This window comes from Jaculus jaculus, chromosome 1 (genome assembly GCF_020740685.1).
Source record: "Jaculus jaculus isolate mJacJac1 chromosome 1, mJacJac1.mat.Y.cur, whole genome shotgun sequence".
In the NCBI taxonomy this organism is placed as follows: Eukaryota; Metazoa; Chordata; class Mammalia; order Rodentia; family Dipodidae; genus Jaculus; species Jaculus jaculus.
The window spans coordinates 147,925,529-147,950,558 of NC_059102.1; the positions used below are offsets into that span (position 1 = coordinate 147,925,529).

General features: G+C 51.3%; 3 protein-coding genes across 4 annotated transcripts; 1 reads left to right on the forward strand and 2 right to left on the reverse strand.

Moving 5' to 3' along the window:
• Positions 1-34: 34 nt before the first annotated feature.
• On the reverse strand, positions 35-3,870 carry LOC101601104 (surfeit locus protein 1). 2 transcript variants are annotated; one of them, XM_004653843.2, is made up of 9 exons: positions 3,821-3,870; positions 3,671-3,722; positions 2,677-2,810; positions 2,517-2,599; positions 1,681-1,872; positions 770-842; positions 517-679; positions 260-341; positions 35-185 (listed from the first exon to the last, which is right to left on the reverse strand). In XM_004653843.2, exons 1-9 carry the CDS (start codon positions 3,863-3,865, stop codon positions 116-118), a joined length of 894 nt encoding a protein of 297 aa, XP_004653900.2. In that variant the 5' UTR covers positions 3,866-3,870; the 3' UTR covers positions 35-115. The 2 variants fall into 2 exon arrangements, with proteins under 2 accessions (XP_004653900.2, XP_044998328.1); XM_045142393.1 differs by lacking the exon at positions 3,821-3,870 and having other exon boundaries at positions 2,677-2,850.
• Positions 3,871-3,919: 49 nt separating this feature from the next.
• Positions 3,920-8,415, forward strand: Surf2 (surfeit 2). The gene is made up of 6 exons (XM_004653844.3): positions 3,920-4,060; positions 4,269-4,423; positions 5,040-5,143; positions 6,927-7,106; positions 7,267-7,427; positions 7,994-8,415. Exons 1-6 carry the CDS (start codon positions 3,983-3,985, stop codon positions 8,075-8,077), a joined length of 762 nt encoding a protein of 253 aa, XP_004653901.3. The 5' UTR covers positions 3,920-3,982; the 3' UTR covers positions 8,078-8,415.
• Positions 8,274-24,453, reverse strand: Surf4 (surfeit 4). The gene is made up of 6 exons (XM_004654055.2): positions 24,316-24,453; positions 16,489-16,675; positions 13,893-13,969; positions 13,314-13,357; positions 12,694-12,880; positions 8,274-10,373 (listed from the first exon to the last, which is right to left on the reverse strand). Exons 1-6 carry the CDS (start codon positions 24,361-24,363, stop codon positions 10,107-10,109), a joined length of 810 nt encoding a protein of 269 aa, XP_004654112.1. The 5' UTR covers positions 24,364-24,453; the 3' UTR covers positions 8,274-10,106.
• Between the last annotated feature and the right edge of the window lie 577 nt (positions 24,454-25,030).

A 25,030-nucleotide genomic window follows, 5' to 3' on the forward strand; every position in this document is an offset into this window, starting at 1 on the left:
TGGTTGTATAGAATGCTTTGAAACCAAGTCAGGCTTTTACATTTAGACAAGTGTCCAATTTTATTTGCATTCTCAGGACCTCTTGAAGGTTGAGGGACAGGTGCATATAACGACATTATGCACCAGGTGTCCGGCGTAGGAATTTCTGGAACCACATGTACAGCGTGGCTGCGGACAGTCCATACCTTGGGTTTAAAGAAAGTGAGTGAGATGGTGTAGGCTGGGACAAGAATTAGGTACTAAGCCACATCAGACTAACCAGGTGATGATGTACTGCATGTGTTCATTCCGCAGAGTGACTCTGGTCTGCCCTCCGATGGGTCCTCCAGGGACTGTGCTTTCTGCAGAGAAAGGGTTTGGTCTCCTTGGCGGATTCCGTCAGGTTCTGCCTATGATCCACCACCCCGTTCAGGATTTGCCAGATTTCCTCTTAGTTGCCCCATACTAAATGCAAGTGGGATCCATAGGGATGGGGGCAGAAGAGGGCACTTCTGGGACAGGCTGGCCACAACCTACTGAAATCGGCATCAATGAAAATGGGCTCTGTGCCTGCTGTCTTGGCCATAGCTTCCAGATCCCGATAGTGCCAGTAGTTCTGTTGTGGGCTGTTCTCAGGAACAAAGGGCTTCCGGGTTTCTGTCAGCCTCACTATCCCAACCAAGTCCACTTCTCCCACAACCTGCAAAGGAATGAGAATTTGCTCTTTGTATGTAGGAGCTGAGCTGCTTGCTTGTTGAGGCTGGGTGACTCATGGAGCCCTAGCCCTTACCTGCCCTTTCTGTCTTGTGTCTGGATTCACCTTCTTCCTGGGAACAAACCCTCTGTTTACCAGGATAGTGACTCTAGAACAATAAAGATTCCTTCAGTTGGGGAAAGCATCATTAATAGTCACAAAAGCCTCTGGGATAGCACTTAAGAGGGAGACAGGCAGATAGAATGGGCCACCTAGTGCATCTGGCTTATGTGGGTGGGGAAATGACTGGGTCCTTAGGCTCCACAGGCAAGTGCCTTAACCATTAAGCTATCACTCCAGCCCTCAAGGTTTTAAACAGGACTGAGGCCCTGTTCTCCCTTGGGCCCTTCAATTGGTGAAAGCTCCATCACCTCTGACCAACTTAGTTGACTCCAGGATTCCTGGTTTGCAATCACTATGTGACTTCCTTTATTACATCCCATCTACCACAGCACAACCAATGATGGCCCCTTCTAACCAGAGCAGCAGGGACAGTCCTGGTACATAGCATGCAGCAGCACTTGAGCCCAAACAGACATAAAAGTAGTGGTATGTGGGCCAAGAGCCCCGAGGCCCCATCATTTTTATTTCTACACTTTGTTTGGCTCAGAATGCTGTTACCAAGATCAAGATGTGGCCCAAACAGCCCAAGGAACCTTCTAGGCAATTGGGGGGAAAAGGGGTTGCCTTGTATACCACAATGGCTTAATATATTGGCCACTAGGAACTTCCCCTTCAGAGCTTAGTGTACAAAACCTCTTCATTGAGTGAATAGGTTAAGGAAATTACTTCATGTGTCAGAATTGGGGATTCTGAAATACCAGAGACGATGCTTTCTGTGTACACTGGGATCCATGAAGTCTCAGGCTCGGGAAGCATGGTGATGCAGGCCAGTACATCTTTTGTGTACGTGGCAGGCCAGCCAGGGCCTTGCATGGCCTACTCACCCCAGGTCAGAGCAGTGGAAGGGGGTGATTACATAGGCCCCACTTTCAGTTGACGAGGATATCCGGCCAGCCTCCCGGGCCTCACGGACAGGGTCCACCATGGTCCGGGGCATCATGTACAGCTCCTTGGAGTGGTCAAAGTGCCCTCTGACTTTCACTGGCCTGTACTCCAGATTTTTCAGTTCTATTGGGCTACAAGGTGGAGAAAAGAGCTGTGGGTAAGCAAGGTTATACAGAAAAAAAAAAAAAAAAATCCCCTGAGGGGGTACTACAAGCTGCCAAGTCCAGCAAGCCAGGCAAGTAAAGGGGAAGTGGGGGCCTTCAGATCACAGGCTGTGTCCTCTAAAGGGAATGTGACTCTTCTACCAGAGCCCAGTTTTCCAAGTAGGGAATTCTGTATATTTCATGTAAAGGTAACAAAATATGTGAGTGCAACCCCATCTGTACCCCAAATATGACATACTGTTTACCCTGAACTCACTTTGTTGGGCTGTGTCTCCAGCAGAGCTTCCAAATTGAGGTGGACAGAGCAATAGAATCATTTAGGGAACTTACAAAAAATGCTATCCTCATGCTGAGGCCTACATTAACACCGGCCAGCCAAGAACCACTGCTATAGGAGCTGTCGGCTATGGGTTGTCCCTCAAGGCCTGGCAAATGAGGAATACAGCAGCAAACATACAACTGTCCCGTGACCTTAGGCAGCTTCAAGGGGACAGTCAGCAGCCAGCCCAGCAGAACGACTGTGGCCAAGGAAGTGGCTGATGGACACCAAGCAGAAGCCAGGCCTCTCACTGATCACACATGAGATCTGCCTGGTGGGTCGCCACACTCACTCGGCTGGTAAAGGGATGGGTTCGGCCATGACTCTAGACTCTAATTCTTCAATCAGGTTCAGCTTCCATTTTCGACGCTGGACCTACAGAAAGAGTGTGAGCTGAACAGACGGCAGGGTACAAGGACTCGGAGACACCCCAACCAGACACCAATCTTTACCTGCCAAGTCCCTAGCCCAAAGGCAGCAGTAGGGATGAGAAGCAGGAGCCACTGGAGAAAGGAGTCCTCCTGTGCTTTGGTGGCGGCTGTTTCGGCTGCAGAGCTGCGGGGCCTGCTTGGCCGGCAGGCCACCCCTGGAGGAAGTTTTACAATACCGGTATGGGGTCAGAAGCCCTAAAACAAACAGAACTGGAGTGGCCAATTCCTCAAGGAGATTCCACCTGGCCCCAGAATGAAGTACCAGCACCTTGGTCCAACCCAGGCCCTAACCCAGGGCCCAGAACAACGCACAGATTATTGAATAAACGAAATCCATGGCTCAGTGTTTGCTCTGCATAACACGAACGGCCATCTATCAAACCCATCACATGGCACTCACAGATATTTATTCAAGAGCATTTATAAGGCCCTGGTATGCCCATTCTCTCCCTTCTCCCTAAAATAAAAGGGGGGGAAGGGGCTGGAGAGATGTGCTTAAGGTGCTTGCTTGCAAAACCTAACGACCAGGGTTCGATTCTCCAGTACCCACGTAAAGCCGGACGCACAAAAAGAGGAGCATGCTTCTTGGAGTTTGTTTGCAGTGGCTAGAGGCCCTGGTGTGCCCAGTTTTTCTCTCTCTCAAATGAAAAACATAAATAAAATAAGGCATTTATACCGCAGCTACAGTTAATAAACAGCCAGGCATCGCTGGCTTTATGCTATACAAAGAAACACGGCATAAAGTCAGGGCGGTAGTGTAAGGAGCTCTCCTAATGGCTTTTCGTTTTCATTGCTCATCATAAATCCAAAGATGCCGGGCGTGGTGGCGCACGCCTTTAATCCCAGCACTGAGTTGGCAGAAGTGGAGGATCCGAGAGTTCGAGGCCACCCTGAGACGACATAGTGAGTTCCAGGTCAGCCTGAGCTAGAGACCCTACCTCGGAAAACCAAATAATATCAACAACAACAATAGTAAACAACGTCTCATCTGCTCCCGAGCTTGAGCCCTCCTCACCTGGGCGGAGGCAGAGCCCGAGGACACTCCTCCAGGCGGCGCGAGCCGGGCCCTGCGGGGACAGGACACGCGGCGGTCACGAGGCCGCCCGCCGCCCGCCGCCCGCCGCCCCCCGCCCCGGGCCCCCGGCCCCCGGCCCCGCGCGCTCACCCGCCCCGCGCACGCCCAGCGCAGCCATGCCGCCACCGCCACCATCCCTGCGGCCACTCCCGGAACAGAGACGTCTGCTTCCGGGGCGGGACAGTGCGTCTGCTTCCGGTACGCCACCTTTGCCCTGGATGGTGGGAGCCGCATCTGCCGGCAACCGGGAACATGGGCGACCCGCCTGCGGACGTGCGCGCCTTCCTGCACCAGCATCCGAGCCTGCGGCTGCTGCCCGACACCAATAGGGTTCGGAAGCCCGGGCGGGGCGGGGAGCAGCGGGGGCCGAGAGAGACCCGGGACGGGATGGGACGGGACGGGACGGGACGGGACGGGACGGGACGGGACGGGACGGGGCGGGGCGGGGAGGGGAGCAGCGGAGATGTAGGCCGAGGGGTGCTGGGCAGGCGACCCGGTAGGGCTGAACCTGGCATCGTGACCTACCTTCGGCCCACAGGTGCGCTGCTCCCTCACTGGCCACGAGCTGCCCTGCCGCCTGCCTGAGCTGCAGCTGTACACTCGCGGCAAGAAGTACCAGCGGCTCGTGCGCGCCTCCCCGGCCTTCGACTATGCCGAGTTCGAGCCGCACATCCTGCCCAGTACCAAACACCCGTAGGTGGCCTTGCTCCTAGCCTGTAGGTGTGTCCCAGTCCAACGCATTTCTCCACGAAAGACTAGGGCCTACACGTCATCTCCTGGGGCTGAGACCCAGGCAAGCGTTCAGGGCCCCCTCGGGATAGCTGAGTGTGTGTTTTACACAGTCATCGTAGAGAGGTGGTGGCAAAGATGTAACTAGCCAGATAACTTGCGGGGTTGTCTCTTCACCGCATGCACTCACCCTGGAGCAGTGTGAGGCTGCTGAGCCTCTCTCTTAAAAGTTCATGAGCTGGAGAGAAGGCTTAGCGGTTAAGCACTTGCGTGTGAACCCTAAGGACCCCGATTCGAGGCCCAATTCCTCTGGACCCACGTAAGCCAGATGCACAAGGTAGTGCATGTGTCTGGAGTTCGTTTGCAGTGGCTAGAGGCCTTGGCTCGCCCATTCTCCCTCTCTCTGTGTCTCTAATAATAAATAAATAAATAAATAAATAAAAGTTCAGGTACTCAGGACACATAGTAGGCCATCCCCCAGCAGGCCCTCAGAACGATTCCAGCATATAGCCACCACGGAGCCTACAGGTTTGGGTCCTCACTGTGAACTGGCCTTCAAACCCATCTCCTTGCCCTACAGGCACCAGTTGTTCTGCAAACTTACCCTGCGGCACATCAACAAGTCCCCAGAGCATGTGCTGAGGCATACCCAGGGCAAGAGGTTCCAGAGGGCGCTTCGTAAATGTAAGTCTCCAAGAGGCCACCATCAGAAGCACGGGTATTACTTAGGGTGTGTGACCCCTCCCTCAGGATGGAAAACACCCCTGCTTTGGCCATCCTTCAGGAATCCTTGGTTGATACCCCTGCCTGGTCCTGGAATAATGAGCAACAGTAGCTCTGACATAGGTGCCATTGTAGAGCACTACAACGCCAGAAGCAGGCTGGGAAGAAACTGCACATTGTGATGACTGGTGTGGGGGGAAACAGGGCCGAGAGCTAATTTTGGAAGGCTGGGGTGTACCCAGGGTTACTGAGGCTGGAGAAGTGCACTAACGGAGGACAAGGCCTGTGGTTGTTAGAGACTGTGGCAGCCGGTCTGCAAGTGGGAGTGGATTAAGTTGTGGCAGACCTTGGGGACTGTGGTCAAGACCAGGAGTAGCATGAACAGGCCTGGGGAGAGTGTAGAGGGACGCGGAGCTGAAGAGGGCAGCGACTTGAGGGAAAAGGTGGAGCGCCAACAGGGTTCAGGTGTTTGGTGGGTGAAGCTGGGGCGGTGAGCTAGGCTGGGAAGGCATTCCCCGAGTTGAAGAAAGGGTGAGTGGCACGTTTTCCGGAGAGAGTGGAGACTTGCATCAGGTGGCTTAGGGAGCAGGGCTGGCACGGGCTAGGGCCACTCTTGTGGAAAGTTTACTAGATGAGGGTAGGAAAGGAATTGTGAGATTTGATAACTTGGAGCACACTGGTGACCCTGACCTGAGGTATGGTGGGGACAGAGGCAAGCAAGACCAGGCCTGGAACGGTCAGGGAGGTGTGGGGTGAGGAGGGGACAGCCATCACACTACACCAGCTCTGTCCTGCACTAGTAGGAGATTCTGGTTAGAGGATGAGGGGAATAATGCACAAGCTAGCTAGCTCCCTGTGCTGAAGTATAGCCAGGCCTTCCCCACGCCTCAGTGTCTCGGCAGTCCTAGAGCTGGCACCTTGTGGCAGTTGCACTGATAAAGGAACCAGCCACGACTTTGGACATAGCTTGTCAACTGTGACAGCTGCTGGGATGTTGCAGGAAGGTGCTAGGTGGGAATCCTAATGGTGACAGCCTCGTAGGCCAGGCTGCCCGCTCCATGCTCAGAGAATGGGGCAGGTGAATGGTACTGATGTGAGCTGGTGTCTCCCCTAGATGAAGAGTGTCAAGAAACAAGGTGTGGAAGATGTCCCTCCCTGCCTGCCCATGAAAGTAGTGATGAGGATGGGCCACATAGCTGTGACAGGACCAAAACATAGAGGCCATTTCAGGGCAACTCTCTAGAGCAGTCACAATGTGGACGTGAGTGTCCTGCTGAGGGACTAAGAGGAGACTACTGGCACTCATGGTGGTTATGGACACAGTGGCAGAGGAAAAAGGGCAGGAGACATTGGAGATGGCAGGCTTGTCCATCCCATGAGCAATAGTGGCCAGAACTGGGGAGGACACTGGGAGGTAATTGTCCCCCAGGAGGAAAATGGTGATAGACTCGGGGGGGGGGGAGCTGCCCAGACCCCTCCGTGCCCAAGGGGACGGCAGTGATATCCCAAGCAATGGCCTTCATGAAGCCTCATTCCAGCTGTCCATCTCCAAGGTCATGAGTGGTGAAGCCAGACAGCCAGCTTCAGGCGAGCCCCACCAGAGCACGTCCCCACAGCAATGAGGGGAAGACCTGTGGGTTAGTGACAGCCTGACATTGCAACCTGGCAGGCCAGGCTGCCTGTTCCATGCCCAGAGAATGGCGAAGGTGTGAAGGGTACCATTGTGATCTGGTGTGTCTCCTAGATGAAGAGTGTAAAAAACAAGGTGTGGAGTATGTCCCTGCCTGTCTGCTGCACAGGAAGAGGAAGAGGGAAGACGAGAGAGACAAAGATGAACCATCTGGCCAGAGACCAGCTTTCTGGGAGCCAACATCCAGTGATGAGGAAGTCCTGAGTGATGACAGCATGACAGACCTGTACCCGCGTAAGCAAGCTCAGCTCCTGCCCCTCAGCTCTCACACTGTGTGGTTAACCCCCAGCAGGTGTTTTGTGGTCCTGCCCTGGTGGCTGCTCTCACCTCATCCACTGCAGGTGGGGCTTTGCCTGCAGCACACCTCAGCTACATACCTGTTCCTCCTACCTAGCTGAGCTGTTCACCGAAAAGGACCTAAGAAGGCCAGAGAGTGAGGATGAGGACAATTTTCAGACAGAACAAGAGGAGAAGCCAAGGCCTCCAGAAGAGAATATCACTGAGGAGAGGAGAGAAGCAGAAATGGACCACAAGCAGGGTCATAAACGCAGCAAGGTGAGCCAAGACGTTTCCTCCAACAGTGGTTTTCAAGTTGAAAAAGCAAAAATTGGCTGGGAACGTGGCACAGTATGCAAAAAGCCAAGTTCAGTCCTCAGCACAGTATAACACCAAGTATAAAGGCACAAGTATGGTGGCACACACTTTGAATTCTAGCACTCAGGAAGCTGCAGTAGTGGGTTTGAAGCCAGCCTGGGGCTACAGAGCAAGTTCCAGGTCAGCCTGAACTAGAGTGAGACCCAGCCATGAGAAGCGTTTCTCTGTTTGGTGAAATCTCAAGCTAGACTCTTATAAATACAATGGAAACTAAGGTCCATGGACTAAAGGAAGGAACTTTGCTGAGCACCACCTTCCCTCTATGGGGTAAGAGTGAGGACTGCATCCCATAGGAACAGGGCACGTCTTAACTGCAATATGCTGCCTTTCCCTGGCACTACAATGCCACCTAACAACTCTTAAGTGGGCAGCAAGGCTCTCTCCATGTTGGCATAGCTCCTTAGACATAGCTGTTTTAACCCTGCAGAATCAGAAGCCCTGGTAACCAAATCCTCTGCCTTCCACAGAAGCAGCTCAGCTCATTGACCAAGAAGTTCAAGCGCCACCACCACAAACCCAAGAGTTTCAGCTCCTTCAAGCAGTCAGGGTAATGAAGACTGCCAAGAAAGTCTTTGAGTGTCCTTGGAACTGTCCATGTGGGGCTGGGGTGGGATCTCTTTAGCAGGTGGTAGCAGCGCAGACCTCCGAGGGAGACCACTCCCCATGCACAGTTTCTCTGATCTTCAGTGACAGCAGTTGACAGCATCCCAGGAGCTTGGCTCGTCACCACCATAGGATCACACTGCATACCACAAATGCCATTATTTATTTTGATGTTTCCAAAAATCAAAACATTTTCAAACACAACTAAGATATAAAATACAGCATAAAAATGAGATTTATACCTATTCCCACATAAAGCAAAAGCATTTTCAGAAATTTTGTCAAACCAATGGGTAAATTATTTTTCTCTCCCCCCATCCTAAGCACCAGCCCACAAGGGCTGGCACTGAAGCAGGGTATCCCTGGCATGCATTCGCTTCCCAGGGTCTGATGCACTCCACAAACCATGTGGAATGTCACAGGGTTGTCACTGAAGGTAACAGGGAGCGGGTGGGTGTGCACTGAGGCAGCCCTGCATGTCAAGCTGAGTGGCAAGGAGGGAAATGCCTTATGGCCTGAGCCACTGCTATAGCTCACAAGGGCCAGGGAAGGGGGGAGATGAGGAGCAGGCCATATGACTGCTAGAACACAAAACAGTATTAGGAAAGTATACCACTGTCCCCTTGGGATGGGGGGGGCTGAGACAGGAGAGGCAGGATTGGTCCAAAATGACCCCAAAGGATAGTCCTGCCCATCTAACTGATGACAAGATGGATCTCCAAGATTTCTGTGCCCAAGGGTGGGTGAGTTGCCTGCTCCCTTCCAGGGGTTCCAAGCTTTATCCATCCAACTCCCCCCACACCCAAGGACCTGGGTGAGGCCCAGAGATGTCCTGACGACCCTCACAGCATTTACTACCATGCAGATGAGCAAGGAGCTACAGCATTGGGACCCACCCCCAGAAAGAGAAACACAGTGTAAGGCAATGTTAGAAAACTTTAAATACAGGATTGAGATCAAATCGGTAAGGCATCACAAATTGTAAAAAGTAATCTTGGCTGTGTTCAGCATAGCAAATTGACACAAGCAATAGCTTCAGAGAAATGGTGAGTTGGGGCTGCCCATGGGGTAAATACAGCCTGGAACAGTGCCAAGCTGGGTGGAGGATGGCCTGCAGTGTTCAGGCCTTGCTCTGAGAAGGTCAAGTGTGAGGTAACAGGTTGAGCCTGTGGGTCTTGAGTACTGGGGCTCCTATCACTCCTGGGCCCCATACCCCTCCCCAGGCTGGTTCCATGATGTCAGCCGTCCTGTGTGCAGCTTCCTCACCTGCCCTCCCCACTGCCAGGCTCGAGGGACAGCAGTGCCCAGACCAGCAGCTTTCACAAGGACTTCAAGTCCACATCCCTAGAGCTCCCATGGTATCTTCCACCCAGTAAACACAGCACCCAGCCAGCTGATGTCAATGGCTTCAGCCAGCAGTAGCAGCCACCCATCCAATACTGCATTGTTCTCTGGGTTTCAGGTTTCTCCAAATGTCTTCACTGATCCTATAATACAGGGGCAGAAACAATGCTGGAGCCACTGGTAGGGTTTGAAACCAAGGGGTTTAACAGTATGTTTCATGCTTGGCTGGACCATCCTATATCATTTAGTAGTTGGAGCTAAGAATGTAAACTTAAAAAGAGGGAGATTTCTTTGATACACAAGTGTGTCTGCTCAGCACAGTTAGTAGGCCCTCACCCCAAAAATGAACTCAAAGACGGGATTGAGGCTATAGCCCACAATGCTATTCACTCCAGGCCTCAGCTAAGGAGTGACCACCTAGCTGGCCAGCTACTGACAGTTGGCTCCAGATTGAGGTTCCAGAGCAGATTACCCATCAATTTTCAGGTGTCTGCAAATAAAGTTCTCAAAACATCGGTGCCTTTACCAAGGGAGGGGAAAGGAAGAGGACACATATACGCTGGCAGTTTGTTGATTCCACCCTGAACCAGTCCTTGGGCCTCTACGAGGCCAGGGAGGGAAGGGGTCTCTCTGTTACCACTCTTTCTTCTTCTCATCCATGGAGACACCTCCTGGGCCTAGAGCTACCACCAGGAGCAGGCCTCCAATCACCGACATGGTCTGGAAGAAGTCATATTTCAGGAAGTCATGCATGGGCTTATAGACTGGGATGGTCCAGAAGGCGTTGAAATACACGTTGATGGCAAACAGCCAGACGACGAGAGTCAAAGCTGCCAGCTTGGTTTTAAAACCAATGGCCACTAAGATCATCAGAGCTGTACCCACAATGTTCTGGACAATCTGCACAAGTTGAAAAGAAAAATGTTCAAACTGAAGTTCAGGAAGAAAGATGTACTGTGTTCTGTATGCACACACTCAAGCTGTGTGTGTCGTCCAAGTACCTGTGCCAGACTGATGTTAACTCCCACCAAGACACTGAGCTGAAAATTACAGGCAGAGGGACAGATAATGATTAGGGCTTGAGGGTTATGATACATGAATTGTGTAATCCACTGATAAATGAATCCATTACTGCAGGGGTACCTGTGTTTTAAAAGTGAAACCCCAAAAAGTAAAAAGAAAAATGTAAAAGCCAGGTGTGGTAGCACATGCCCTTAATCCTAGCACTCCAGAGGCTGAGTTAGGATTGCCATGAGTTTGTGGCCAGCCTGAGACTACACAGTAAATTCCAGGTCAGCCTGGGCTAGAGCGAGACCCTATCTTGAAAAACCAAAAACTAAAAGTGTAACCCCACACTAGCTCAGTACCTGAGTCTTTACCAGCAAGACCCTCACCAGATGTAACCTCTTGACCTGGGCTCACTACCTCCAGAACCATGAGAAAACATTTTGCATCATTTGCCCTGTGTTCAGTTATAGCAGCAGGAAATGGAATTAAAAAAAAAACAAAAAAAAAACCTGCTATCAAGAAGTAAGGCTTGGGCTGGAGAGATGGCTTAGTGGTTACACGCTTGCCTGTGAAGCCTAAGGACCCCAGTTCAATGGTCAACTCCCCAGGATCCACATTAGCCAGATGCACAAGGGGGCGCATGCGTCAAGGGGGCACATGCATCTGGAGTTCGTTTGCAGTGGCTGGAGGCCCTGGCACGCCCATTCTCTTTATATCTGCCTCTTTCTCTGTTGCTCTCAAATAACTAAATAAAAATGAACATCAAAAAAAAAAGAAGTGAGGCTTGGGCTGGAGAATTGGCTTAGTGGTTAAAGCACTTGCCTGCAAAGCCTAAAGACCCAGGTTTGAATCTCTAGGTCCCACATAAGCCAAGTACACAAGGTGGCATGCATCTGGACTTCATTTGCAGTGGCTCAAGGCCCTGGCATGCCCTTTCTCTCCCTCTCCCTCTCTCTCTCTCAATTTTTTAAAACTTTAAAAGAATATAAAAAGTGATGCTGTTGCTTTCCAGCACCAGACAAGGTAGGTGCAGCCTTGGGAAGCTATCAGAAGCTAGAACTGAAGAGCAGCAAGAAAACACCTGCTGCTGTGAATGGGACAGCAGGAGCAACTCTGGGAAAGGCTCTGAAGACAGACAGAAGGTGAAGCCAGATAGTTTAAGTGGTTGTGCCAGAATGCTGATGGAAACAGGGACAGTAAGTGTAGAATAGGTATGGCAAAGTAGAGCAAAGGCCACTTTGTCATAAAGCTGCAATGAACCTGCTGTGTTGCATCCATGCCTTCAAACTTTGTGGGATGCAGAGATTACATTTGGCAGGAGAAAATTATGGACAGCAAAGCATTCAGATTGGTACATAGTGACTTTGGATCCTGACGGCTTATAGTGAAATGAGGGCACAGAGAGGTGACTTAAAAGACTAAATTTTAGTGGCACATGCCTTTAATCCCAGCACTCAGGAGACGGAGGTAGGAAGATGGCCATGAGTATAAGGCCACCTGAAGACTACACAGTGAGTTCCAGGTTAGCCTGGGCTGGAGTGAGACCTGACCTCAAAAGATTAAATAAATAAATAAATAAATAAATTTATGATTAACAGGGAGACAGTTGCAAACATCTGAGAAATTCTCAGCCTGGCCATGTAATAAAGAATAAAAGAACTTTTTTTTTTTTCAGACAGGGTCTTACTATGTAGTCCAGGCTGGCCTTGAACTCGGGACCCTCCTACCTCTACCTTCCAAATGCAGGCTTGTGCAACCACATTTGGCAAAGCAGCATCTTTATGTGTAAAATGTTTGAGGAAGACTAAAAGATGGTCTCTGAGTGATGACAACCTGCAAGTTATCAAGATACTGGTGGATCTCTATCGCATCCCAACGCATCTTCCACCCATACTGGGAATACCCTATCCTCCCCTCCCCACAGTGCCTTCTCCAGCCGGCTCTGCTCCAAACATTTGACCTACAGAAAACAATGTATTGGGCACTGATGTAGACTGTGAGGAAGGGGAGAAGTCCAACAAGCCTGTGGAGAAGGCAACGGACCCTACGGTATGGGTGAGGAGACTCAGACTTAATTCGCTAGCAGGCAGCAACTTGGCACACAGAACAGAGAGGGTTCATTTGAAAAGGTTCATAACTTCCCATCTGCCAGACTGTGCTCAGATACAGCTGGTATGACAGGTGGGCACTATGAGCAAATGGGAATACTCACAGAAAAGAAGCTGGCATCAAAGTGAAGGAGGGTCATGAACATCAAAACCAGTAAGACCCTGCCTCCAAGCTGCATGTACTGTTTGGGGGAGCTCTCGCGCATGGTGGGGACACCTGCGAACATGCTTTTTCCTTCTGAACGGGACTCCGCTAGGAGCAGCAACAAGCCTCCTCCCAAGGCCAGGTTCCTAAGGAAGAAAAATACCAGCTTATGTTTATGGGACGTCTATCCACCAGGCCAGACCAAGGGACATCCTGATCTGGACCCCTCAAAGTCATTACTTCCTTTTCTCCAAACCAAGCCACCATTCAGTGGGACCAGGAAGGTATGAGTGCAAAGGGATAGGTTTGGGTTGAACCAATAGCAAGAGGCTGCTTGAATACACCTGGAACCAAGTCCTGGTTTCCACTCCCACTCAGAGCCTCAGTCCACACACCTATGCATTCTGGGGTATGGAGAGAGCACTCACTCTCACTACTGAGCTGGGCTCCAGCCCTGGGGAACGCTCATTAACACCATGCTTCTCAAAGGCACAGTGAGAACCACAGAAGGCTGTGCTTGCCAACAGGTGCTCAGACCAGAGAACGAAGGACTACTCTCACCACCCAGAATGTACCTACCTCATCAGAAACTTGAGGTCCCACAAAATGCTATACGCAACTGTCTGAGGGAAACAAGAGAGAAGTTTGGGTCAGCATTGTCGAACCAAGTTTAGTAGTTTTTCATTATAGCATTATTATGGGCACTTTGCCCAACAGAGAACATAAAATATACGAAACCATTTTAGGTCACTGAGGGCAGATCAAGTTCAATAATTTGACTCCATTTTTTTTTTTAGGATAATTAGGCATTCCTGATTATAAAGTACAGTGATTTCCAGCTCTCATCCTACTTGCAGCCAACCTGTGGCCTTACACCCCTGTGAGAGGAAACTCAGGAAAGTAAAAAGATAGTCAGGGCCATACTCTACAGCTGGCCTAGGGGCAGAAGCTCTGAGCCTGTCAAAAAGGAAAGGGAGCTACCTCCCTAAAGGGAAAGCAGCTCCACGCAACCAGAGTGTGTAGAGGGCTGAAGTGGGGAAAATGCTAGACCTGATACTCAGCTTCATCAAAACAAGGACAAGTGACCTACCCACTGTCCTCTCCCTGCAATACTATGAGCCAAAAGTGAGATCCACCCTATCCCCATGCCTCATGTACCTGCAGTGCTATGATCCCAAAGAGTCCAAAGCAGGCATACTGCACAAAGTTCCTGCTCAACACCAGGACACAGCCAGCTGGAAAGAAGACAGCAAGAGTTAGGGAGACTGCAGGTGGGTCGAGAATGAATAGAGTACATAGGTCCTCTGGTCCAGCTACAGCTGAACTACCTCCCAAGCCAAAAGCAAGTTCTGGACAATTTAAAGACAGGCACAGCCCACACACATGAGCTACCTGAATTTTACTTATCAAAAACACTAGTCTAGGGCTGGAGGGATGGCTTAGCAGTTAAGCAGATTGCCCACAAAGCCAAAGGACCCAGGTTCGATTCCCCAGGACCTACATATGCCAGATGCACAAGGGGGTGCATGTGTCTGGAGTTCGTCTGCAGTGGCTGGAGGCCCTGGTGTGCCCATTCTCTCTCTCCCCCTCTTTCTCTGTCAAATAAATAAATAAAAATAAAATACTTTTTTAAAAAGGGGGGGGCACTAGTCTAGGCTAGGTGTGGTGGTGCACACCTTTAATCCCAGCACTCTGGAGGCAGAGGTAGAAGGACTGCCATGAGTTTAAGACCACCCTGAGACTACATAACGAACTGCAGGTCAGCCTGGGCTAGAGTGAGACCCTACCTAAAAAAAAAGAAGAAAAAAAAAAAAAAGTCTAGGGTAGCACATGCCTTTAATCCCAACACTCAGGAGGCAGAGGCAGAAGGATCGCTGTGTGCTGTGAATTTGAGGCCAGCCTGAGACAGCCTGGGCTAGAGTGAGAACTTACCTGGTAAAACCAAAAAAAAAACCAAAAAACAACAAAACAGTAGTCTAGGGCTATGGCTTAAGGGTTAAGTCACTTACTTGCAAAACCAACGGATCCAGGTTTGAGTCCCCAGGACCCATGCAAGTCAAATGCACAAGGTGTGTGTATCTGGAGTTCATTTGCAGCAGCTAGAGGCCCTGGCACACCCACTCTCTGTTTCTATTTGTCTCTCTCTCAAAAGAATAAATAAAAATTTAAAAAACTAGTCTAAATGCTATCACCCTCTACTGCAAATCTCTACCTTCCTATTTCTTCCCATAGAAGTGTAAGACTTAATCTTGTCTTTGGTCAATTAAGAGTTGCATTGTTTAAGACTTAAATAAATGGAGAGTGGATTTGTGAAGAGGAAAGTGGGAGAGGGGGTTATTGTGGTTTATTGTTTATAATTATGGATGTTGTCAATAAAAGTTTTTTTAAAAAGACTTAAATAAAGCATGGCTGGAGAGATGGCTTAGTGGTTAAGTCAGTTGCCTGCAAAGCCAAAGGACCCAAATTTGATTCCCCAGGACCCATATAAGCCAGATGCTCAAGGTAGCACATGTGTCTGGAGTTCAACTGCAGTGGCTCGAACCCCTGGTGCCCCCATTCTTTCTCTAATTTTTTTTTTTTTTAAGGAAGGGTCTCACTCTAGCTCAGTGTGACCCGGAATTCACTATGTAGTCTCAGGGTAACATCAAACTCACCATGATCCTCCTACCTCTCCCTCCCAAGTGCTGGAATTAAAGGTGTGCTGACCACCATGTCCAGCTTAATTTTTTTTCCTTTTTTTTTTGTTTATTTTTATTTACTTATTTGAGAGCAACAGAGAGAAAGAGGCAGAGAGAGAGAGAATGGGCGCACCAGGGCCTCCAGCTACTGCAAACGAACTCCAGACACATGTACCCCCTTGTGCATCTGGCTAATGTGGGTCCTGGTCCTTGGGCTTCACAGGCAAGTGCCGCTTAACCACTAAGCCATCTCTCCAGCCCAAATATTTTTTTTAACTTATTTATTTATTTATTTATTTGAGAGAGAGAATGGGCGCACCAGGGCATCCAGCCATTGCGAACAAACTCCAGATGCATGTGCCACCTTGTGCAGCTGGCTTACGTGGGTCCTGGGGAATCGAACCATGACCCTTTGGCTTTGCAGCCAAATGCCTTAACTGCTAAGCCATCTCTCCAGCCCTTAAAATATTTTCAAACAAAGACAAATAAAGCCAAGTTGCAAGCCCTTCCAAAACCAAACCAAAACAAAAAAGACCCTTAGTCCAGACCGTAATGCTTTGCTGTATCACAGCAGACCCTTTCCCAGTGCCAGAAGCCCATCAACAGGAGTCTGCTGCTCAACCATGGAGTGCATCCAGTAGGCTGGAAATCATGAGTTTCTTTCTTGGCTCCACCTTGCAAGAGGAAGAGCCACTACCACAAAATAGTTCGTCAGGAAAGAAAGAAAGGCGTGGGGCCCAAATGCCCTGCTTATACTCACTTAAACCCTCTGTCCTCTCTAGGCACCTCCTTTTTGACTGTCTTAGCCCCCCAGGCTCCAAAGTCTCCTGTGAGGGGCATTTAGTAATAGGAATATAACTTCTTTAGCAAGACTCAAAACAATGAGCCCAGGACTGGGTATTGAGCACCCACCCAAAGGCTCATAGGACCAAGCCCTGGCTGGTACCCTCTGCAAAGCCCCTCAAGTTCACATAAAACTTGCCAACTACCAACACCCAAATGCTCTAATGCTCTGGGCATGGCATCTCAGGGGACAGGAAGCCCCAGAAGAGCCCCAAGGCTCCAGAGCCACTTACTCAACTGTCCAAGCAAATTGAGGAAGACAAAGGACGAGGCCAGCAGGTAGCCGCAGCTCCAGGTGGTGTCGATGTAGTCGCGCTGCTCACTCCACTGGAACCACATGCGGATGCCATCCTCCAGGAAGGTGCTGATCAGGCAGAGGCGTGCCACATGGGGCAGGTACTGCTTGGTGACTCGCAGGAACTGTAGGGCCACAGAATGTACCAGTAAAGCAGCTGCAGCTCAGAGCCCCCGACTACAGCAGGAACTTGCCAGGGCAGGTGTGTGGACAACAGGACAGCAGAGACAGCGGGTTCTATTCAAGAGAGGGGCTCTCACTGGTCGCACTGCCTTCTCAGGGTGGACATGGGCTCAGAACCTGCTTTGGGCACTTCCCTGTAAGTGTGGACACACACTATAATCCAAGACCCAGTTCTCAGAGATTAGAGACCCAGCACTGCACACATATGGCTCAGACTAATAGGGCAATGTCCCTGGCACTCCTCTGTAAATCTCTCTACCACCACCACCACTACCACAACCATGTTTAAGAGCAACTACTACAAACTACCATCATCAAAGGTGGAACTGCCCCAAGACACAGCTCGAGCGTTAGCAAGCGGGAAGCACTCAACACCATCTGAAAAGGCCCTCAGGGATCAGAGTCCACGGTTATCCCACACAAACTTTAGGATGCTGAGCAGCACAGCACCATGATCACACACAAGATGCCACTAGTGACTCCCCAAACAGCAGAACCAAAATGCCTCCATTATTCTCCCTCCTCGCCCCCCCCCCCCAACCCCTGCAAAGTTCCCTTTGGAAAGCTCAAGATCAAACAGAGAAAGTGAACAGCTGCAGCTAATGGCCAGAAAGTACTGGGACTTTCTTACAGCTAATGTGGCCCAAACAATTTTAAAGCAGCTGGGGATGGTGGCGCGTGCCTTTAATCCCAACATCTGGGAGGCAGAGGTAGGAATGCACTGAGTTCAAGGCCAGCTTAGGACTACAATGAGTTTTAGAACAGCATGGGCTACAGTAAGACCCTACCTTGAAAATAAATAATAAATACATAAATAAAGGATTTAACAGGAATGAAATGCCAAGTGTGTAAGTCAGAAGCAAAGGAAAAATACACTAATGGCTTTCTTCTGTGTCTCCTGAATACAGCAATGCAATGGCTTGCTTGGTCAGGAAGCCAGCACACTCTGGAAGCCAGGTGTGAATGCCATGCAGGTGAACTCCACGCTCCTCTTACTGCCCTTCAGCTGAGCTACAAAGTGAACAAAATCCAAAGACAACACAGAGCCCTAGGAGAAAGATCAGGAGACCCACCCACAAGAGTGACATGTCAGTGAAGAGTCTAAAGGGCAGAGTCTGACCCCATGGGGCAGTGAAGTGAACACTGGTTGCACAGTCCCTTGTGGAGCGGACTAAGCCTGTAGTTGGGACATATGAGGATGTATGTAAGGAATGCTCTCAAATCCTTAGCACTATGAAGAGCTGCTTCAAAGCCCAGGATACTGTGAAAGCTGTCATCAGTTGACAAGAACCTGGGTGGTCAGACAGCCTTTAACCCAGGAAGACACACTTGGGACTAGTTGTTGCCCTGGGGTTGATTGGTAGATGCCTGGGCTTGGCTTGATGAGCAATGCAAACAGGCTCCATGCTGGGCAGGAAGCAGGAAAGGTCATGTCTTTCAGACTGGCATCTTGAACCCCTGGTGTCAATCTGCACACGCATACTCAGCCCTGGTGAAGAGGTAGCAGAAATCAGTGACAGACAAACAGACACACAGACAATCAACCAGCAGCTCTGCAAGACAGAGCACTAGCAGACCCAGGGGCCATATGCTCTCATCCCTGGCCAACAAGCATGTTCTAGGATCATGGCAAGCCAAGTTACTTTATAGCTGGGGTGCTACCCTCTACGAAGCAGACAGCTAGAATACTGGTTGCTAAGATTCTTTCCAACTTGCACAGTCTAAAAAAATCTGTAAACAGAAAAGCCAGAAGACAGACATGATTTTGTTTGCTGTTTTGGTTTTTCCAGGCAGGTCTTGGTCTTGTTCTGGCCCAGGCTGACCTGAAATTAGTCTCAGGCTGGCCTCGAACTCACAGTGATCCTCTTATCTCAGCCTCCTGAGTGCTGGGATTAAAGGCATGCACCACCATACTAGGCTAAATATTTTTATTTCTTAATTTTCAAGCAGAGAGAGAGAAAGAGAAAATGTGTTCATCCAGGCCTCTAAGCCACTGCAAGCAAACTCCAGATATATGTGCCACTTTGTGCACCTGGCTTTATGTGAGCACTGGGGAATCAAACCCAGGTTGTCAGGCTTTGCAGGCAAGCACCTTAACCACTGAACCACCTCCTCGGCCCAAGACATGTGTTTTTTTAAAGATTTTATTTTTATTTATTTATTAGAGACAAAGAGAAGGAGAGTGAGAATGGGCACATTAGGGCCTCTAGCCACTGCAAACGGACTCCAGACACACGTGTCACCATGTGCATCTGGCTTACATGAGACCTGGAAAATCGAACCTGGGTTCTTGAGCTTCGCAAGCATGCACCTTAATCGCTAAGCCATCTCTCCAGGGTCCCATGTGCATGATAACACAACACCTATGATCCCAGCTCCTACAGAAGTTCAGAAAGGAGGCTCACCAGAGTCTAGTGGCTGAAGCACAGCCTGGGCAGCACAGGAAGATCTAATCTTACAGTAAATTAAAAAAAAGAAAAAGCTTTCAAAAATGCCTGAGTTTCTAGTACCCCAGTAGAGGGACACAACCCATCCCACAAGGTTGAAAGGGGACAGCAAGCACCGCCACACATCCTCCCAGTTTCAGCCTCATGGTCCCAACAGTCTAGAAATGCCCAGGTGTAATCACCCACATTCTGTGGAACAGACAAAGACCATTATCATGGCTCCTGATGTAGCACTGCTCTGAGGAAATGACCTTCATACCATGGCCCAGATGAACAGCCCTCAAGCTTGTCTACACCTAGCTCAGAGCAACTGCCAGGAAGAAAGCACGTAACAGAAGCTGGGCAGATAGCAGGGCCTCCAGAGGGTGTGGACCCTAAGGCAGCAGGCAGACACCAGAGGTGTTCTGACTTGCTTCCAAATGAGAGCTGCTGCCGACACAATTACACTGGGGCTCACCACCACAGGTGAGCAAACCAGCCCAGCCCAGCCATGGTCTGACCCACCCTCAAGAATCTCCTTAGAGCATACTCATTTGCTACTAGCACTCTGCGAGACGTAGTGGAGAGACTGAGCCATGTCTAAAGCCTCCTGATGAGTATGCTACTCTTAATTGGAGTGTCTGGGTCAAGTGGATCAAAGAGCAAAATATAGTGATGGAGGGAGGAGGAAGCACGCCTCTCTTTCACACCACTATGGTGGGGAGACCAACACAGTGATTTGCTTTGGGGGAAAAAGTGCAGAGCTGCAGGTAGTGTGAGCTGAACTAAGCACGTTTGCCATTTGGCTCCAATTTCCAAAGGCAATTGCAATCTGACTGTTCTGTAAGCCAAGCGGGTGCAGAACCCTCTCTCCTCAGGTGAGCATCTGTTTTAAAGCCAAGTTCAATGACAAGGCCAGACCCCATTTCACATGCACATTGGGCACAACTGCTCAGACTTGGCCCTTGAGCTCACACTATACTGCAGCAGAAGGTATTCCTGGAGCCAGTGTCTCCTCCGCACAGGAGAAAGGAGTCACAACCCAGACAGAACGAGGACAAATGGGTCAAGAATGGCTATCTGGGGCTGGAAAGATGGCTTAACGGTTAAGGTGCTTGCCTGCAAAGCCAAAGCACCTCAGCCCGATTCTCCAGGACCCACGTAAGCCAGGTGTACAAGGTGGTGCGTGCGTGTGGAGTTCACTTGCTGGAAGACCTGGCACACCCATATTCTCTCTCTCTGCCTGTGTCTTTCTGTAAGATAAATAAAATAAAATAAGAAAGAATGGCTATTTGCATGCAAGTCAGTGCCAGTGTCCCACACCCTGGCCATGGGCCTGTGCTGCTCACAAACAGTGAGCACAGACACTCTGACTGTGGCCCTCTTTACAGAACCTGGGAGAGGCAGCGGTGGACATCGATAGGGAAAGCTGATGAGAAAAGGAAATGACGACGAGCCCTTCTTGACCATCAAGCTTTTCATGAGCCTTGCAACTGAGCAAGCTGTGGCTGATGGGAAGTAAAGCATCCAGGTGGCCTGAAGAAATGAGGAAGACTAAGGTGTCACCTGAGAGAGCTAAGGTTCAGTACAGGACCCAGGACACAAAGCTTCCTCTTGGTGTCAGGACAAGAACTTTAAGGAAAAGCCAGGACAGAGATCCTGGATCACTGGGCACTGGTGCCATATGAAGTCTCACTAGCTTAGGAGACAACTGCCTGTACTGTCCTGCCACAGCAGGCAGACTGGCAAATCCCTGTGCCTCTAGAAGTCCCAGTAATTGTCCCTACAAGCACTGCTATTTAGGTTCCTACTGTACCACAGGTGTAGGCAATAGTGCCAAAGGCTCTAAGCTGCAATAGTCGTACTTCTTTCCTACAAACCAGGGTGAGGCCCCACAGGGGAAAAGGCTACGTGTCTCATCTCCAGAGACTCTACCCCACTCCCCAGAAGAGGGCACTGTTTAACCTCCAGTCAAGACCAGCAATCAGAAGTGAATCAGCCCCTCGCTCCTTAATGGTACAGGGCAAGAAGCCCCTTGACCGTGATGTCAGTCCCCCTACCCCCATCACCAAGACCTACTCAGGCCACATGGCCAGAAGCAAGTGAATCACAAGAATAAGGTCAGCCCATTTCAACCAAGTCCCTAGCCAACTCCTAACTCAGGGCAACAGTTCTGTCACTCTTAAGAACAGGTCAAGGGCTGGAGAGATGGCTTAGCGGTTAAGCGCTTGCCTGTGAAGCCTAAGGACCCCGGTTCGAGGCTCGGTTCCCCAGGTCCCACGTTAGCCAGATGCACAAGGGGGTGCACGCGTCTGGAGTTCGTTTGCAGAGGCTGAAAGCCCTGGCGCGCCCATTCTCTCTCTCTCCCTCTATCTGTCTTTCTCTCTCTGTCTGTCGCTCTCAAATAAATATAAAAAAAAAAAAAGAACAGGTCAAAACACCATTGACCACACTGGAGAGCAGGGCCCCATGCAGCTCTCCTGTCACCTTGGTGACAGGAATCAGGCAGAAGTCATTAAGTGCTAATGTTCCTGGTTCCCAGTGTGAGCACACAGAAGCTGCTCTGCAGTCTGGCCGGCCTCAATCAGCAGCCACTGGACACAGACATGATTCTGCCTTACTGAGTTTCTGGCTCCCAAGTTTCTGGCTCCTTCTGACGGTTTCTGAATGCTCCTACACAGAATTCAGCTCAGCACTTTCTCCTGAGTCTGGCTTCTTGGGAGCAAGAGGACACCATTCCTTGCTGCCAAGGGCAAGGAGCTTGATGCCAGGGGCAGAGATGCAACTTAGAGGAACCTGCCAGCAAAGCCCAAGAAGTCCCTATACCCAAGGACTGGCCTTCACACACCACAAGGACAGGTCATCCTCCATCACACAGGGCAGGGGCTGACCTCCGGCTAACAAGACCAGGGTCAAACCTCTGTGGTCCCCGGGGAGGATGGAGCCTCAATGATTAGCCACAGTCAGAAGGATGATAAGGCCCAGTTAAAGGCTCCATAGGATTGTCACCACTGTCAAAGATGTGATGTTTCTACATCTCAGGTCAGCCCCAACTTTCTAGGCAAATCCTACCACTTCACTTTTACTTTTGTTTTCTGAAAATAAGGACAGAGTGGATGTGTGACACTACCTGACAGCAACCTCAATAACTACTCCCACTTTCTACACAGCAGATCGTCTCACTTAGAAGCCTGGACCCTCAGTAGCTTCCTTACAGACCACTTGGTTTGAAATTGAAGACTCCCCCAGCTGGTTCAGATTTGGGCCTTAGAACGTGTCACTGTGGCTTTTCACCCAGACTGCTGTTCACAGGCGGCCCAGTGGGCCCTGAGCCTGGTTCAGAAGAGCAGGAGTCACACCTCCCTAGCAGCCTCATGGAAGCTCCCAGCGCATCTTCTGCAGCTCCTCTGGTGCACACCAATGGCCATCCACGCCAACAGCTTTTCTCGCTGGGCTTTTCTGGCTTAAGCAGCAGGCCCTTCTATTGTGCTGGCGTCCTCCCACTGATGTGTACCAGAAGAGGAGCTCAGGCCTCAGACACAAGCTGCATGGGCCACCAGACTTGGGCTGGACATCCAGAGTTTCCTCCTGGGCTGTGGCCACTGGCAGGTCCAGAATCCAAAGCTGGTCTTCGCCTAGGCAACTAGGTGAAGGTGGGCTCTGTGTTCCCCCACAAGAACCTACCTGTCTAGTCTCAAGATTCGGCTTCTTTCACTTAAAACAAAATGCATGGAGAAGGATCACATAGATACTGATACCCCTCCCCCTGAGCCAAAAATCCATCACTTGGTAGTTGGCAGCAGTCTGGAGACATTTTATCTGGGTCTGGTTATGAAATCTACTTGCAAAACCGGGAGTTTTCCAGGCCGAAGAGCGCGTGCATGCAGCAGCTCTCAAACTTCCCTCAGCTACTCTCTCAGAGTCATCTTCTTCGAGAGCTGCTACTTGGAGAAACAGAACTAGGTCACAAAAATTTTATGTCAGTGAGAGCTGACAAATGAAAAAGGCCTTGTTCTTGAGAACTTTCATTGTCTGTGAGGGATGCAATTTTCAAATTGGCTTTAAATGCAAAATCACCTTGGGAGAAAAGTACTTCAAGTTGATATACTCTTTCCCTTCCTGCCCGCCCCCACCCCAAACAAAAAAAAATTACAATCTCAGCTCACAGAAAAGTGATTCTACACAACTGAATGATGACATGGGAAAAAGATGCCACCTTGCCACCTCTCACGAGTAGAAAAGCTCATTCAAGTAACAACTGATCAGAAGATGTGCACTCTCTTAAAACACAAACACACAGGTCTGCTAATTCAATATGATCCCCGTCAAAAAAAAATTAAAAACTTAACGTCAACACCTACAACTCTACCACCACAACAAAAACCCTAAGGTAAGCCTGGCAGGTGGGTCAGGCACTACTACCTACCAATCTAATTAAGTTAATTTGCAGATAATATAACGGGACACTTTTAGACGTCACAGGCTCACATCTAAATAACCCCCAACCCCGGCCTTCTTGCCAGACTGAAATCAGAAAGATTGAGCCCCGTGCCCTCGCCCTTTCCAGGGTCTAATCCGGCTCATTTAGCTTCTGAACTCTCGGAGCCGCCACCCGGGCCTTCCCAGAAGGCTCCGATGCCACCTGTACACCTGCGGAAGGAAACCCGGGACGGGGGTGGGGTGGGGGGACGGCAGGTTTCCCCTCCTCCCGGCTGTGTACGGACCCATTCAACGAAGTCGGGACAGAGTCCACGCCGCGGAGGGAGGGTGGAGGACGGTCACGGGAACCCGGAGTCCAACACAGCGGGGACAGAAGGCAGTGCGGGGGACTTCCCGAGGCCGGGGTTCCGACCGGGCGGCCCCTTTCCGTTGGGAGGACGCCGGGGTCCCCCCCCCAGGCCAAGCCTCCCTCCCAGCCCCCGTGGAGGGGGGCTCCGTACGGGGCCATCCGCGGGTCAAAGGGCAGAGGGCGGCCCCGAGAGCAACGCGGGGATCCGCCACCCCCCCCCGTCCGTGGTGCCCACGCCGGCCCTGACCCCGCCGTCCCGAGTACGGTGCCCGCCGAGGGAGGCCGCGCCGGGCCCCGACGAAGGTGAGGGCGGCCAGGCCGAGAAGTGACGGCCGAGCTGCGGGGCTTGCGGGCCCTCGGGCCGCACCTGGTCGGCGAAGTCCTCGGCCGTGCCCATCAGGTCGTTCTGGCCCATGGCGGCGGCGGAGGCGGCGGCGGAGGCGGCACACTGCTGGCTGTTCCTCACCGCTCGGCGCTCGCGCCCGCTGCGGCCTCCACAGGAAGTGCCCGGCGGCCGGCCTCGCTGCGCGGCGGCGGCTCCAGCGGCTGCCACGTAGGCCAAGCCTTAAAGGGGCCGCGCCGCCCTCCGCGTAGCGCCCCGCCCCGGACCGCCGCGCGCCCTCACGTTCCACGCACCGCCCACCACGCCAGAGGCGCCGCCCGCAGTAGCCACGCCCCCTCGCGCTCAGTCCCCGCCCACCAAGCGCGAGGCTCCTCCCCTCCACGCTCGGGACCCTGCCTACTTCTCGCAGCCGCCCCCCCCCACGGCGCTCTAAGCCACGCCCCCATGCGTGATGCCCCCGCCCATTGTGCGTCCTCATGCTCGAGGCTCCGCCTACCACCGTACCGCCCTTGTCTCCTCAGGCCCCGCCTCTCGCCGCCGCCCCGCCCTTCACGGGCCAGGTCCTGGCCCTTTGCCCCCCCCCCCCCCGCCGCCGCCGCCGCCGCCCAGCCTCTCCGTGGTCCTTTCAAGGGACAGGGTGCTGAGGGCTGGGGCTTGCGCTTTTGGGTCGGGCAGACGCGCCCGAGGTTGAGGGGTCGCCTCTGGGGTGGAAGGAGATTGGGCACGCCGAGCCGCCACT

Coding starts and splice junctions, on each gene's coding strand:
- LOC101601104 (XM_004653843.2), bottom strand. CDS start 3,865: ATGGTGGCGGTGGCGGCATGGCTGCGCTGGGCGTGCGCGGGGCGG. Junction 1,873..2,516: donor CCCATCCCTTTACCAGCCGA/GTGAGTGTGGCG, acceptor TCCACCTTGTAG/CCCAATAGAACTGAAAAATC. Junction 843..1,680: donor TTCCACTGCTCTGACCTGGG/GTGAGTAGGCCA, acceptor TTATTGTTCTAG/AGTCACTATCCTGGTAAACA.
- Surf2 (XM_004653844.3), top strand. CDS start 3,983: ATGGGCGACCCGCCTGCGGACGTGCGCGCCTTCCTGCACCAGCATCCG. Junction 4,424..5,039: donor CTGCCCAGTACCAAACACCC/GTAGGTGGCCTT, acceptor CTTGCCCTACAG/GCACCAGTTGTTCTGCAAAC. Junction 7,428..7,993: donor AGGGTCATAAACGCAGCAAG/GTGAGCCAAGAC, acceptor TGCCTTCCACAG/AAGCAGCTCAGCTCATTGAC.
- Surf4 (XM_004654055.2), bottom strand. CDS start 24,363: ATGGGCCAGAACGACCTGATGGGCACGGCCGAGGACTTCGCCGACCAG. Junction 16,676..24,315: donor CCGAGGACTTCGCCGACCAG/GTGCGGCCCGAG, acceptor GTGGCCCTACAG/TTCCTGCGAGTCACCAAGCA. Junction 13,970..16,488: donor CAATTTGCTTGGACAGTTGA/GTAAGTGGCTCT, acceptor TCTTCTTTCCAG/CTGGCTGTGTCCTGGTGTTG.